This window comes from Podarcis raffonei, chromosome 2 (genome assembly GCF_027172205.1).
Source record: "Podarcis raffonei isolate rPodRaf1 chromosome 2, rPodRaf1.pri, whole genome shotgun sequence".
Lineage (NCBI taxonomy): Eukaryota > Metazoa > Chordata > Lepidosauria > Squamata > Lacertidae > Podarcis > Podarcis raffonei.
The window spans coordinates 33786071-33801191 of NC_070603.1; the positions used below are offsets into that span (position 1 = coordinate 33786071).

The 15121-nt window shown below is 47.4% G+C and overlaps 1 protein-coding gene across 5 annotated transcripts in view; it reads right to left on the reverse strand.

The window, feature by feature from the left end:
- SPATA20 (spermatogenesis associated 20) overlaps positions 1–15121 on the reverse strand; it is a 48076-nt gene that overhangs the window by 25812 nt on the left and 7143 nt on the right. For 4 of the 5 annotated variants that reach the window (XM_053375772.1, XM_053375773.1, XM_053375776.1 and 1 more), the window contains exons 4-12: positions 14302–14456; positions 14064–14207; positions 11694–11895; positions 11328–11458; positions 10198–10302; positions 5984–6058; positions 4987–5199; positions 3346–3538; positions 2073–2241 (exon numbers count right to left, since the gene is read on the reverse strand). In XM_053375772.1, coding sequence (XP_053231747.1) covers positions 2073–2241; positions 3346–3538; positions 4987–5199; positions 5984–6058; positions 10198–10302; positions 11328–11458; positions 11694–11895; positions 14064–14207; positions 14302–14456 — 1387 coding nt within the window. The remainder of the gene's footprint in view (positions 1–2072; positions 2242–3345; positions 3539–4986; positions 5200–5983; positions 6059–10197; positions 10303–11327; positions 11459–11693; positions 11896–14063; positions 14208–14301; positions 14457–15121) is intronic. The other variant, XM_053375774.1, reaches the window with a different exon arrangement.

A 15121-nucleotide genomic window follows, 5' to 3' on the forward strand; every position in this document is an offset into this window, starting at 1 on the left:
GGGAAACAGGATGGTGGACTAGATCAAGGTTTCCCAAACTTTGGTTGCCAACTGTTCTCGGACTACAACTCCCATCATCCCTAGCTAGCAAAACCAGTGGCCAGGGATGATGGGAAATGTAGTCCAGAAAAATAGCTGGTGACCCAAGTTTGGGAAACACTGGACTAGATGGACCTTTGGTCTGAAGCAGCAGGGCTCCTTTTTAAGCCACTTTCAGCACCAGCCGACCGTCCGTAACATCAGGGTATTAATACTCAGCATGCTTTACAAAGTTTTTGCAAAGGGATATGGGATATGGGTGCTTTAAAGCAGAGTTTCTCAACCTTGGGTCCCCAGCTGTTCTTGGACTACAACTCCCAGTGTTCCCTGGCCACTAGGGATGATGGGAGTTGTAGTCCCAACAACAGCTGGGGACCCAAGGTTGAGAAACTCTGCTTTGAAGCACTTACGGCTCGGTTGGCACGTAACACCAAGCCAAACTATGGCTCAGAGAAATGTGGAGGCACCTTTAATCCTGTGCCATGGTTTGGTTTAGCATATTGCCTAACCCCAGGCTCATGGTTTGCCTCTTCTAGACAAACTAGGAGCTGTAAAACAAAAGCAAACCTTGGATACAGCTCATAGTTTGGGTGGAGCGAGGCAAACCACAAGCCCAGGTTCAGACGACAGCCCAAGGCCAAACCATGGCTTAGCTCATCCGCGATCCAGAAGCCCAAGCATTTGAATAAAGCCATGGGTTGCCTTAGTGTTATGTGCAAACAAGGTCACTGCGTAAACACTGAGTTCTTATATTTAGCATTAGCACTAAATGCCTATTTGTTAGTAAACATATGTAGACACTTTTTAACGGGCCACCCAGTGACTCGGAAAGGAGCCAAAGCACAGGCGGCTGTGAAGACAGAAGCTCTGCTTATTGCTATGAAGATCACGTCCTCCCCTGCTCATTCCGGTTGCAATCCGGAGCCATTAATTAATAGCGATGGGGATTTTGCCACTTTGCTCAATGGAACGAAGTGATTGCACCTGCAGCGTTAAGGTCAGAGCCAAAGGTCTGGATTCATGTGATAAAGGTCCTTCCAGAGTGAAAACTCCCAAATTCATGTTCAGCATTGCGAGAACTACAGCAACTAAATTTCTGCACGCAATACTTGCGTTGCCAACAGACTTGATTTTAAACATCGCTTATTTATAAAGATGAGGAAGTAGCATAATTTTTGGGGGTGGTGAGGGAAATTATTGTTTATTTATTTTGCAGAAGCCTTCATTTATTTATTTTTTAAATTACAGTCTGCTTTTCACCAGGGAGGTCTCAAGCGGCTTACAACAACAAAATATACACAATTTAAAACATGAATGAAACCTCAAAAAAAATAAACTTCAAGAATTTAAAATCTAAAATAAAAGAGACCCGTAAAACATCTGAGAAGCCTTCTGGGTGCAAAGGCCTCCTGAAATAAAATGGTTTTGAGCTGGCGCCTGAAACTCAGTAGGGATGGTGCCTGCCTAACTTCTTGTGGGAGGGAGTTCCACAGAACTGGGCCCATAACATGAAGGCACAACTCTGGCCCATAGGCAACCAGAAACAGTGCTCCCCCTGATTATCTTGGTGACTGACTTGGGCTGTACAGGGTATGGAAGTCCTTAAGTAATCCTGAGTCTAAATTATTCAGTTTTCCCACGCGAGTACAAGAACGTTGAACCCACTACTTGGGCCAAGGTGGAGGAAGAAGTTGAGGAAAGAGGCACGGGCAGCAGCGAAGGGCCAGGGGAAATAAAGCAATGAGCTCTAGGGAATGCTGAAGTCTCTCTCCATTTTGCCCTGGAAATTCTGCCGGTTGCAGAACCTGATCGCAGAATCTCACAGCTTTTCTCCCCTCAGAAGAAACAGAGGGTCAGCACTGGGGTTGAGGAGACCCAGCGGTGGAACCAATCCCAGTGCCCTGCCTGTGGCGATGCTGGTTTCGGCATGGGGGCTGAGCTACGTGCCTTTGCCCCCATGCCGCCTACCCAAAGAGCCCTGGGCCCCTCCTGCCCCCTCTTTACAGGCTTGCCTGTCATCGCTGGACGCATACCTCTTCTCCACTGCGTTTCCTTGGCCCCGGTAGCAGCTTCTGAGCAGCTTCCCGGTGACGGCGCTGAACATGTGGTGCCGGAGGAAGGAAGCAGCGCGTACGGCCCTGTCGGTGTATTCCCGCTTGCCCAAGATGGCCCCACTCTGAGCAAAGCCGGAAATCATCAGCCCTGGGAGAGGAAGGGAGGCAGAGTCAGTGTGTCGCAGCAGCACCAACGTGGCCTCAGGCTCAACTGACACCCCTCAATGTGTTTGACAAGGAGAATGTGTTTCCCTGATATTCAGCAGATGTGGAAGGCTGGTGAGGTGCGACATGCTGCTAACAGGCCCAAGTCACTTTCGCACCAAAATGGCGGCTCCCAAGATTCACTGAAGGCAGGGTGGGTGGCTGAATGAAGGCAGGCAATCCTTCTCCAGGGCCTGACTTACCAACGAGTGCACAGTCATGGTACCCTGTGGTACAAAAATGCATCATCCTTCCGCCCCATCCAAAATAATAATAATTACTGGATTCGGAAGGAGAGGCCAAACATTTCCCTCATATTGCCTCTGTGGAAGATGTCAGCTGGCAAAATATCTGCCCTCAGCCGCAGATAATCAGCCAGCCAGTCTCCACAGCTCTGAAAGCCATTTCTCCCCCCGTGTTTTGTTTTTTAAATAAATAAATAAGCACACTCTTCCGAGCGGAAAGCACAAGACAATTTCCAAAAGGAGAATTCTGTGAATTCTGGAACCACTTTCTTGAGCACACACACACATTCTCTCCCAAGAGGCTGGCATGTTTCTCTACTTCTTTCCCCCCGCTGTATGTCTGTGTATCTTTTACTCCATAACGGACAGGGGCGCCCTCTTTTACAGAATGTGAAAAGTCAAGGGTAATGCCGCAGCTGCACAGGTTAAAGGAAGATTATTTCAAAGCGCCTGTGAGGGGAAACAGGAGAAAGGTTCTGCTGCCCCCTGCTGGAAAATGGGGAGAAGAGTTTCAGAAAAATAGTGGTCCTTTCCTTAGTCTAGAGTCTAGGACTCTAGAGCTACCTTCTTGGGTGGAGAGTATACATCAAGGGCAGGAGAATAAGGAAGAAACAGTAGGCAGTTTTGGTCCTATCAGCAACCGTCCCTCCAGCATCAGGGCGTATCTGCTCAGCAGCTTGCATCATGGAAGAACTTATTTCAGCTAATATACTGCCTGTGTGTTCCCACCCATTCACCCAACCTCTGTGCGGCTGATTGCATGTGGATGCATGGCAGTGAGCTCAGCACAAGAGCAACCTCACCGTTCCAGGACGCCAGCATCTTGGTGTCCAAGTGGGGCCGTGGTCGCAGGCCACGAGCCTTGGAGAGCTTCTCCTTGCCTTTAGCAAGCAGCGTCTTCAGCTGCTCCAGCTGCAGTCCAAAGCGGGCCGCTGTGAGCTCCAGGGAATACTGCACAATCAGGACGTTTTTCCCTTTTAGCTCGTTGTGAGGGTCCTGAAAGGAAAACCCAACAATGGAGAACAGGAAGGGACGGCATACTCTCCAAGTGAGACTTGGGTTAGCATCCCTAGCTGCCCCTGCCATTGGGATTCCTCTAACTCACTGGTGAGTTGAGGCCAGTAACTGAGGCAACGTAGAATGAGTTGCGCCTCTAATGCCCATCCCATTGAATTGTTCCTTTTTCCTCCCTTGGTAACTTTGGTTTGGCAGGAGGAGCCAGAGGAACAGGTAGGAAAAAAAGGAAGAAACTAGACACAAAAGAAAAGCAAAAAAGGAGAGGCATATATAGGGGAAATTAAAAGAGGGTCCCATGTTGAAAGTTGGGGTTAAAAGATGGATAAATTTAACGATATTTGGAATTCAGTTTTACAAATACCATAACAGATTAAGGTCTGGTTAGCTACAATAACAATTTTCCCATTATTATTTTTTTTGTAATGTACACAGTATCTTTTTTGTCATTTTACATGGGTACTATTCCTTGTTTCTTCTTCTTTTTTTGTGTATCTTATTTTTCTCGGTATAAAATAAAATAGTTGAAGAATGTTGATCTAACTCAGTGACAAGGAGGCAAGATGTGTCCCACAGTGCCTTTGAATCAAGACCATCATGTCCCCTCCTCTTATGGCTTAGCAGGGAATGGGGAGCTTCAGTGGGGCCACTGGGAATTTTTCCTCTTCTAAGGATAATTGGGGGGGTGAGGATCAGGCAGAATTGCAAGGCAAAGAAGTCAAGCAAGCAAAAGACTGAAAACGCAGGTTGTAGACCTAGCCAAAGAGCCCCAACCAGGCCCTGTTGGCCAGGCTGCCTGCAGCCTCTTCCTACCTCCTTTTCTAAGGGGCAGCTGGGAGGCTGGAGCCAAAGGGAGCAGAGCAGTCCAAGTGACCTGGAGTGAGCTTGTGTTCCAGGGGAAAGAAAGCCAGGGGAGGATCGATTCCTGGCAGTCGTGAGTAGTTATTGATAACTGTAACTCACTTATCTGAAACGTAAGTAGTGTTTCGTATGCAATGCCAAGACGCATAACCAAATGTTACTAGACAGATTACCATCTTTAGGGGTTAGCATGCTAAGGGGAAGAAGGATGTGAACAGGACATGCAATATCAGATCTTCCAGGGAGTGAAATCCTCTGCCGTCCCATATCATTAATGAAGCCCCTGCTTCACACCAGCTCTTCGGGTTGGTGCCTGATGTAAGAAGAATTCGGGTCTAGAGACTGCTGGTAAGCATTTGTGAATTCCAAGATCTATAGGCTGCCCGAAGTTGGAAAGCCTCAATAGCTCCTCATCTGTGAGTCAGGCAGAGTGCTCATCCTACCACCAGCAGAGGAAAAATTGGAGTTTCCCAAGCATCACTGGCACGTATTGGGCAGTGCCTGTGACATCGGGACTGATGGGAAGCACAACAATTCCCACCCAGGTTGTGCCTTCTCTCCCACTGCACCTTCATTGGATTCACATTGCCGTCCTCTTTAACTCCATAGTGATGCATGAAGACATCTGCCATGGTCTTTTCCTCTGGGATCCCTTCAATGGGGTCTGGCAGGTTCCACCGGATCTCCTCAGCTGTCCACACACAGAATGCACCCTCTTGCTTCTCTGTTGACTGGACTGTGGGGTAGGAATCCGCATCCTCTGCACTGTAGAACCCCCCAGACTGAAAAACAAAGCACCACTATTAGCAGACACACAGGTGGAATACACCAGTGATGGCATCATCAACCCAGTGAAAGCCTATCTGGGAATGGTCCAACTAAGAAAGTCTAGTTACTTTCACTGTCATGATCCTGTCCCACAGCATGGAATTAAGGTGCTAGGGGACTCTGTGCTGCCTTTGCTACAGCAGATTAAAACAGCTGCTCTCCTGGAAATCCCCTTTGAGAATACTTTTTTAGCAACGAACTACACCTTATACACATGCCTGTATAGTAAAATTCCAGCAGCTGCTTTTTCTAGGCAAAGCAGCTTGGGGGAGGAGTAATTTGAACCAGAGAAGCAACAGAGGTGAGGAAGCTTAACCCTTCCCCTGTCCATCACACCCTCACCCAAAGCAGCTGTCAGAATTTGCACGTAACATGTGGTTTGGCCCTTGCAACAATTATTGTTTTAAGAGTATTTGAATTCTTTTTGTTTGAAGTACTTTTATAACCCATCATGGACATTTTCAACATTGAAAGAAATTATCCTCTGTTTAAGCCTATCAGAGGGTACATCATTAAGCGTAGATCCCAAACAAGCCCAGCTTTGCCCCAGGAAAAATGAACAGGAACAATGAGGAAAGGCTCTGGATTGGCTTGGTGGGAGGGTGTGCTAAAGCTACGATATCTACACTCAAGGACTGAACCTGCTGCTGTTGCAACAGTTCCACATGGATGTCGGTGACTCAAAGTCCAACCCACCTTTAACAGCAGCAAGGCAAGACCCTGGAGATGATAGCTTACCCCGTCACTCAGATCCCGGGAAACGTAGAGCAGAATGTCTGCAACTATATCTGCAAAGAATTCATCCCCAGAGATCTGTTTTAAGACACAAGGAAGATTGCATTCCAAAGATAATGTAATTGGGGGGTGGGGAAAAGGGAAAGGGAGCTTATGATTTAAAGATCAAATGGGAGAGGAGGATGGCACAAATTGTTAACCCACAATGGGATTAGCTTGGGCCCCATCTCTGGACCACAATACACATACACACATCACTGCTAGAATCAATAGGTACAGTTTAGGTTGGCATCTCAACGCTACTCAATGCAGTCTCAACAATCTCTGTGCAGCAGAAATGTTGAATACTGAGGAGGATTCACGCCCAGGTCATTCAGCCCCCAGTGTATTGGGGCAGCTGTTGCCTAGTAAATAAATGAAAGACACTGGTTGTGAGGGACACATGCCCTCTTCTTGGCTCTGCTAAGATGTACGTTGCGTGCAAACACGTCCCTGCTATAAGCTCAGAAACAAACAACAACAAAATAGGTGCAGCTGATGGACCTGTAACTGATACCTGTCCGTATGGATTTCCAGTCCAATTTGTACACATCCTGGCCCCAAATGCCACACTGATCCCTTGCCAAAAAACCCCAGCAACCACCCAATAATGATATGCAAGAACTTGAATTTCACAGCAGGACTAACCTGGGGACTTTGCGCCTGCCTGTTCCTATTTGTCTGATCTGTACAATTTATTCTTATGGGATTTCGGCTTTCCGGTTGCAGAATTTGGGACAGATGGACACAACTCCCACCTTTACGTAAATTTCTCTCAAAGCTGCTTTCTTAAAAAGGTGAATAAGTTGAAAGTTGCTATCCCGGTGCCAGAAGCAGATGATCGGATGTGAAATGGGGCTACCCAAGATTATTTCAGGATACAGGGAAGCCAATCATCAGAAAGGAGAGGCAGCAGATGGGTAGTTTTCTGGCTTCAAAGCCCTTGTGGATTCCACAGCTGCAAATCCTGTTCAAACTGTTCAAATCTGGGGAGCCCGGTAATGAGCAATTTAAATTAGTGTGGAGGGGGAGACTGGCTCAGCATGAAAGCTCTCACCTCCAGCCATGACCACATCAGTAGCAACTCTTACAGAGTGCCCAGCATGCTCTCAGAGGTGTCTACATAGGAATTTACCCCCTGGAGGTGGCTCTGGCCAGTGTGCCTCAAGAGCCCTCCAAGTCTCTTGCAATTAAAATCAGCAGTACACAGCACTACATCTGTAGACTATAAATAGATTTAAACGACTTAGAAACTCACAAAACATGTTACGACACAGCTAAAATATATGCGCCAGAATCAATGAGACATTCCTCCTCCCTACAAAAGCCTGGAAGAATGAACAATGTTGTTATAAGATGGGGGGCTGGTTTTGACTATGCCTTTGTGCCCAACCAAGCCTGTGGCTTTGTAAGATGGGAATTTGTAGCAGAAGGGACTGACCAAACCAGTCTCTTTGTTAAGGTAATGGGCCTGGGCAAGTCTGTTAGGCATCCATTTACATGTCTAAAAAGTTGGTGAAGGACAGATATGTTGCCATAGAGACAACTAACTAGTGATGCTCTTTCGGGAGAGGTTAATCTCTCCCACCAACACCTGTCTGGGAGCCACATCCTTTAGCAGGTAGGAAAACAATAGTCCAATAGTTTTTGTCTAGTCTGCTCTGGAACTGGGAGCTGAAAAGACACAGAGGCTATCTGTGCTGAAAGCTAAGCTATGGCTTTGGAGTGGAGGGCAGAAATCTATTGAGGAAGCAATATCTGTTTGAAGAGTTAGTGCTGTGAGCCCTACCATCTTATGATCAGGTTATATATCTGTGCATATAAAGCCATACATCCTAAAGGCACCAGTGTCTCTAGCGACCTTCATTCCAAGGCAAGCAAACTCCCTGGAGTCTCTCATTGCTCAGAGATTAGGGTGCACACAACAATATTTTTACAACTCTCTATAGAGCTCTGACAGAACAAACCTGGCAAAACTCTCCCGGGAGGCTATTCTGCAGGGAAGGTGCCACCAGAGAGAAGGCCCTGCCTTCAACATAAACAGAGAGGAATTAGCTGTAGGCATGATGCAGGAGGGAAAACAGGGGTGGGGAGTTGCAGACAGTAGCATATGCATCACAGGAGACAGTGCAGGAATGAAATGGCATCGCTACTTCCATTTAAAGGAGGGATGGCCAGCCTTCAATACTGGAGCACTGTATCTTTAACAGGTATGCAGAAGAGAACATTTCAGTTGGCCCAGCTTGTAACATCACAGTCCCACAGGAGCCCAAAACACTGCGCCTGCCAAAATTCAGCTTGGCTATTAAATGTCCAGAAACTCTAATGCTGCAAGACTAGACCTCCCCTTGAAATTGCTCCTTAAAATTTATTCACTACTATAAATCCAAAAAATGTTATAATGGAATTTTAAACCCCAAAACAGGCATAGTTGTTTATGCTTCTGCTTAAATTATAAACACAAAGAGACCGAGAGTATATAAAATGTGCCAAGTCAGACACAGTAAAACCAGAAGGCACATCATTAGGCTTATATGGTGAGACCCTTAACTTGTCATCCTCAGAAACCACACCAAGATTATTATTTTTTAAGGATCCAAGGAGTTCATTTCCTTACACACTCAGCATTCCCAAAACTAGTGGGGGAAATCCCCTGCCTCAACTAAGCCACATATTTACTGAGAGATATAAGTTTTTGTCTCAGCACAGTTTGAAACCTTAGTGACTCCCAACAGCTGACTCCCTCAGGACCATCCTAGGCAACGTATTACATGTATGGTCGTATTGATTCGTTTCTCCTCAGAAAGAAAGAAAGAAAGAAAGAAAGAAAGAAAGAAAGAAGCAGACATGGGCCCTCTCAGTCTGGATTAGGCCCAGAGAGCAAATTGATTTAATGCACCCCACTCCTGCAAACCCATCAGCACTCTGCTTTCCCGACAAATATCCTCCCTGCCCCCTTGCAAGGTGCTACTTGCTCCAGAAGAGAAACTGCTATTTGGGCCCACAGGCATTCTGCAGCCTGAGGGGGAAGATGGCATCTCCCCACAATTTCAAGTACAGAAGCCGGCTGGACTGGCAGCTGAACCTTCTACACTGGCAACACGGCAAGGTGTTACACCCGAGGGCAGTAGGCTAGCTTAGGGTGCGCATGGCAAGTTGTGTGTGGCTTGCCCAGCTCCGTCCTCCTCCAGCACCAAGGCTCCCTTTGGATAAAACAAAATGGAACCTTCTCTCCATGGTCAAGTGCTCTCCGTCCCAATTTCTAAGGAAGAGGAGCACAGCGGTGGCTGGACTTGCTTGTGGAACTGTTGTGTGGAAAGCAGCACTGAGAGAGGCAGGCACCCGAGATTCCCTGGGAGTGGCAGCAAATTATTTCCATCTCAGAGCACCCTTGCCACAGCGCGAACATTAGCAGCCTTTGCCCATGTGAACCATTTCTCGCTTCTCTCTTCCCCGCTCCCCCCAACAACCCTCTGTAAAGCTCCGCCTGTTCCACAAAGCCCAAGTGCCGCTCTCAGTTTTCGTTAACACTCCTGAGGTGCCATGTAACTGCCAAGAACAGCTGCAGGAAGAAAGGAAGCGGTGAACCCTCACACATACACACACACCCGCCTGCCCGCCACCCAAGTGTCATCCTCTCCCTCTGTTGCCATAGATGGCCTACAAAGAAAAACAACAAACGTCTCCTTTTCCTCTCCTCTGCATGAAGGCACGAGTCCCTGGATGCGGGAATCAGGCTCAAGAAGCCCAGTGTTTGTCTTCTTCCCACCTAACCTCCTGCTTTCCGGCGGCGAATCACATTTACCTCCATGTCATCTCAGCGATAGGCCGAAAATGTGAGGAGGTTAAGAAGCGAGGGCCGTATTCAACTACATCGTTGCACTGGCAGAAGCGGCTTCTCTTCTGCCTTCTTGCTTTGGCCACTGCCTTCCACGCTCAGAGAGGGCAAGTGCAGAGGGCCAGCAGAGCCAGGAAACACTGGTGGTTGACTGTAAACCTCAGCAGATGCCCAACAATGCTGCCCCCTGGTGCTGGCACAGAAGTATCACGATCCCAGCATCATGCTCTGCTTCCTGCCTGCCTCTTTTGCCAAGATGAGAACCGTGTCCTCTGGCCTTAACTAATAAGGAGGGGACTGCAGGGTATCGTTGAGGCAACAATCTGAGCTGGGGAAGTACCTGAAATGCCTTGGCGTAGGCTGCTGCCAGCTGCCCCTGATCGTACAGCATCTTTTCAAAGTGAGGCACGTGCCAGCGCTGGTCAGTGGAGTAGCGATGGAACCCCTGCGGCAGAGAGAGGGGAAGAAACGTCTCGTCACTTCTGCCCAGTTGTAACTGTGGTCAGGTATCCCATGCCTGGGAGAGGGGCAGAGAACTCTCAGTTCAACAGACTAGGGCAGCCTTTCTCAACCTGTGGGTCTCCAGATGTTGTTGAACTACAACTAGCAAGGCCAGAGCTCAGGGATGATGGGAGTTGTAGTCCAACAACATCTGGGGACCCACAGGTTGAGAACCGCTGGACTAGGGCATCCAGCAAAGGGGTCAATGGACTTGGTGGTGATTTGAAGCCACCGAGAACAACCAAGCCTGAAGTGGTGTGATGCTCTTCCACAGGAGAACTGCCACAATGTCCATAATCCACAAGGGAGGAGGGGATCATGTGGAACCTTATGCACCACTTACTGCTAGATACAAGTGAAAGCTGGAGCAGGCCATGCACAACAGGCCCTGCTGCAGATACACCTCTGTCCCTTGGAAAGATTTCCAGAAGATTATCCTTTCTATACCTTGCTAGAATCTGACTGAACATGATTTAGTTTGGGTGTATCTTGGAATTCAGCTTTAAAATAAACCACACACACACAGGAATCTAAAAATTGTTGGATAATGGTGTTTATAACCAAGTTGACCCTACACAAATGAATGGGATGAAATATATAAAATGACTTTGAATTGGACCAGTTTCTTCAGTAAAATACGGCCTGCTGTTAAACCCAAGAATCTCTTGGGTACACCTCTGTAACTCTGAAAGATGCAACACTTTATATCTATTTCCAGCAGCACTTTACAGCCATTTCCGGGCATTTTTTAGTTTTACACGGCAACACTGCATCTGTTATTACCTTTTCTCAGATCTTCCTTCCTCTGAAAGTGGGTAGTTGAAAAAGAATATGGAGTGATGAGCAAAATCAGGCAGGTGGATGGACACAGAACTTGTATGTCAAGGAATGGAGAATGGCACACGGATGAAAGTCCCCTTGTGAAAATCATGAAACCACTCAACTCACACTGCCCCCACCCCTTCATACCTGGGCAATGTGATCATGAACCCCGCCATAGGCCATCATCTTGAGGGTGTGCAGGGCCATCTGCAGTGCCCGAGCCCCTTCAGTAGTTGACCGATGAAGAGCCCAGTAAGAGAAGAGGAAATTCAAGTTGACTAGAATACAAATAAGCAGGAAAGTAATGAGCCTTGGTTGGTTGTTTATGCAGCGCTGCCTCCTCTTATGGCTACGATGGGGAATCGCTTTGCAGGTGTTCCTGGACTCCCATCATTCCTGTGACCACAGGCAATTGCTGGCTTGGGACTGATGGGAGTTGGAGTCCAACAACATCAGGAGAGCCACACATCCCTGAGCTACTCAGATAGCTTGACAGGAAGATCTTAGACTAACCTGGAGTAGGGAATTTGGGAGACTCCGAGAATCCACCATATTCTTCATCATAGGACTCTGACAGCTGCTGGAAGCACCTGCTCATCACCTCCTTTGAAGATGGGGGTGCTTCCTCCCCGCGAGCACCGACATCAGTCCTGGCTAACAGCGCAGACAGGATTTTCTGGCTGTTTTCCATAAGGCTAGTTTTGTTCCGCTTCCACTGGCAAGGAGACGGGGGGGGGCACAAGGAAGAAGTCAAGTCATCATTTTGCTAGTATTCACTCACACCTTTTGCCTCGCACAACCACCTATCTCCTCCAAAAAAAAAAGGGCCAATCATTTCCCACCCACCATTTTAAAGGAGCTTTCAAATATCAAAAGCAGTGTGGCTTGGCACAGCAGTGGAAGGGCCATTCCTCTTCTCTAGGAGTCCACATTTTCCCACTCGCGTGAACAAGGCCCCTGAACGGTTCTCAGGTATTACAGTTGCCACTGCCACACGACGGAAGCATCACAGAACAGGCCCCAAAATGTCTGCTTATACATTTTTAGCCGCAAAAATGTTTGCCAACGTATCGTTCATTAAAACTAGGTTCCCAGATGCTTCCATCGGGCACACACTAAGCTGTAAAGGAGAAAAACATTGTTAATGCCCAGTTATTCTTACCCCATAGCAAATTCTATCCACGTTGGACAAATGTGATGAAACCCAATTCCTATTAATCAACTTCTCTCTCCCTAATTCATCTTGCCCTGAACACTCACCCCCAAACGACAAAATCAGTTCACATCCCCTGCTCTAAAAAGCCTTTAGACGAAAAATTCAGTCCCAGCCAGAAGTGGATGGTATGAAGAGAAGAAGAGGAGTTTGGATTTGATATCCCGCTTTATCAGTACCCGAAGATGTCTCAGTGCGGCTAACATTCTCCTTTCCCTTCCTCCACCACAACAAACACTCTGTGAGGTAAGTGAGGCTGAGAGACTTCAGAGAAGTGTGGCTTGCCCAAGGTCACCCAGCAGCTGCATGTGGAGGAGTGGGGAAGTGAACCCGGTTCACCAGATTACGAGTCTACCGCTCTTAAGCACTACACCACACTAGCTCTCATGTTTGGGGCACTGCCACTCTCCTGACACCACTGCAGCTTACCTGAGTGGGACTTGGGCAAGGCAGGGGCAAGGATGGGGTTGCACAGATGCACGAGGGGTGGGGTGTCTGATTGGGCTCTGCTGGTGTCACCCTGAACCGATGAAGGACAGTGGTGCCAGCATCAGGAGGACAGCTCTGGGGCTTTGCCCCAGCACACAAGCCACTATGAGTCAGGGACTGGACAGAGGAGGAGTGGTGAAGACCGCCTCCCCAAGCTGAACCTACCAGAGAAGAGGAACAACAGTGGTTTTCCGGAGGTCATAGCTCAGAGGCAGATGAAGTATAGATTTACAAAAGCGGTTTTCCGGAGGTCATAGCTCAGAGGCAGATGAAGAGCAAAGTTGGGAAATAATGGGAGAGGAGGAGGCAGAGCTGAAGCAGCTGGCTGATACGTTATCACTAGGAAGCATTCCATACCCCCCCTTCTCCCAGAACCCGGTGGGCATTGAAAGTAGGAGAGCAAATTAGCCCAGAAATGGAAGCAAGAAGAAATTCTGACGAAAGAAGAATGGCAGACAAAATTAATGGACTACGCAGAATTAGACAAAATGACAGGAAGGATTTGAAACCTGCGGGACCAGAGATTTACAGAAGATTGGAAGAAATATACGAACTATTTGAAAAGCAACTGTAATCAATAAATTACGCTAGTAGGACTACAAGAAGTTTTGTAAGGAGAAGTATATGAAATATTGCAAAGTAGGGAAAGAATAGAGATATTAGTTACGAGATTTAAAGGTAAGAGTGAATGTGAGAAAATTTTCAGACGTGATTGATGGAAGTCAAAAAAATTGTATAAGATGTAAAAGTATGTTTAATTACTGTTGAAAATGATATGTTAAAAAAAGTTATATATATATATATATATATATATATATATATATATATATGAAAGAAAATAGGAGAGCCAAGGGCTTGGAGACAAATGACCCTAAGCGGCCACTGTAAGGTAGGTTGTGCTGTTGACGATTGAGGAAGTGGAGAGAACAGGGAGGTGGAGATCTACTCGGAGCAACACCCATTACTCCAAGAGGCTGCATTTCTAAGCCTCTCTCTGTGAATATTGAATAAAAGATATTGGTAAGAACTTTTCCTGTCTTATCTATTCCCAGCAGCCTACCGTGGGAGGATCGGATTCCCTGACACCTGACACTATGGGAACGAGTACAGTGTGGTCCCCGGTGTACTGCTCCAGTGAGGACCTCAACCAATCCCATGACCCTGGATGCCGGACTCCATACCTGCTCTAGGATGCGAAGCAGAACGGTCCGAAAGCCAACCTGGTAAATTCCATCCTCGGGAGGGAAATAGGTCCCGCCTACAAATGGTTTGAGATCAGGTGTTAGCCACACACTCATGGGCCAACCTCCACCACTGCTGGTTGCCTGCAGGAGAAAAAAAAAGATATGGCTCTCTTCAACATCTGCCTCTAGGAGCAACAGTTATCTTCTGTTTGCTATGCTCATTCCTGCTCCCCACCTGCACAAAGGCCATGTAGACTTTATCGACATCCGGCCGCTCCTCCCGATCCACCTTGATGCACACAAAGTTGTCGTTCAGGATCTGGCCAATTTCTTCATTCTGGAAGGATTCCTGCTCCATCACGTGGCACCAATGGCAGGTCGAGTAGCCAACTGAAAACAAACGCCGGCGGTTAAAGAAAGGCTCACCGAAGGAGAAGGCCCTGCTGTACCCAGGGAGGAGTGGGTGGCAAGAAAAGTCAAAACAGAAAAGTATATCAGTCAAGCAACTCAGCAGGCTAGGACAAGGAGTTGGCTTTAAGAAAGGGCTAGCCAACCTTGGTGTACTACAACTCCCATCATCCCCATGGCTGGGGCAGAAGAGAGTTGTAGTGTGACCTCATCTGAAGGGCACCACACTGGTCGTGCCTGCTTTAGCAGAAAGCACACAGGTTTTGCTATCCAAACACAATGCATTCTCAATAAATTGATTGTTAGGTGAGCATCTGTCTAACGAATGGACGATTTCCATTTATTCCTAAGGGGAAATTTCTAATGCATTGTGAGCCACAGAATTTTGACCCCAAAATGAGGAGAAAACCCTCTGAAAGCTTGCAAAAGGCAATTATGGAAGGGCAAAATGCTCCCTTATTTTGTCTGATCTCTCCCCCTTCCTTCCCAACCATAGTTTCTGGCAAAACAGCTGCCATGCACCAGCAAAACCCAAAAGGTAATGCTTATTTAAGGCTGCTTAATTGCACGCACTGCACGTACTACACGCACTTCCAGCTGTTTGGATATCTGAATCTGCAGTGTGTGTAGCAAAGTTTGAGCACTAA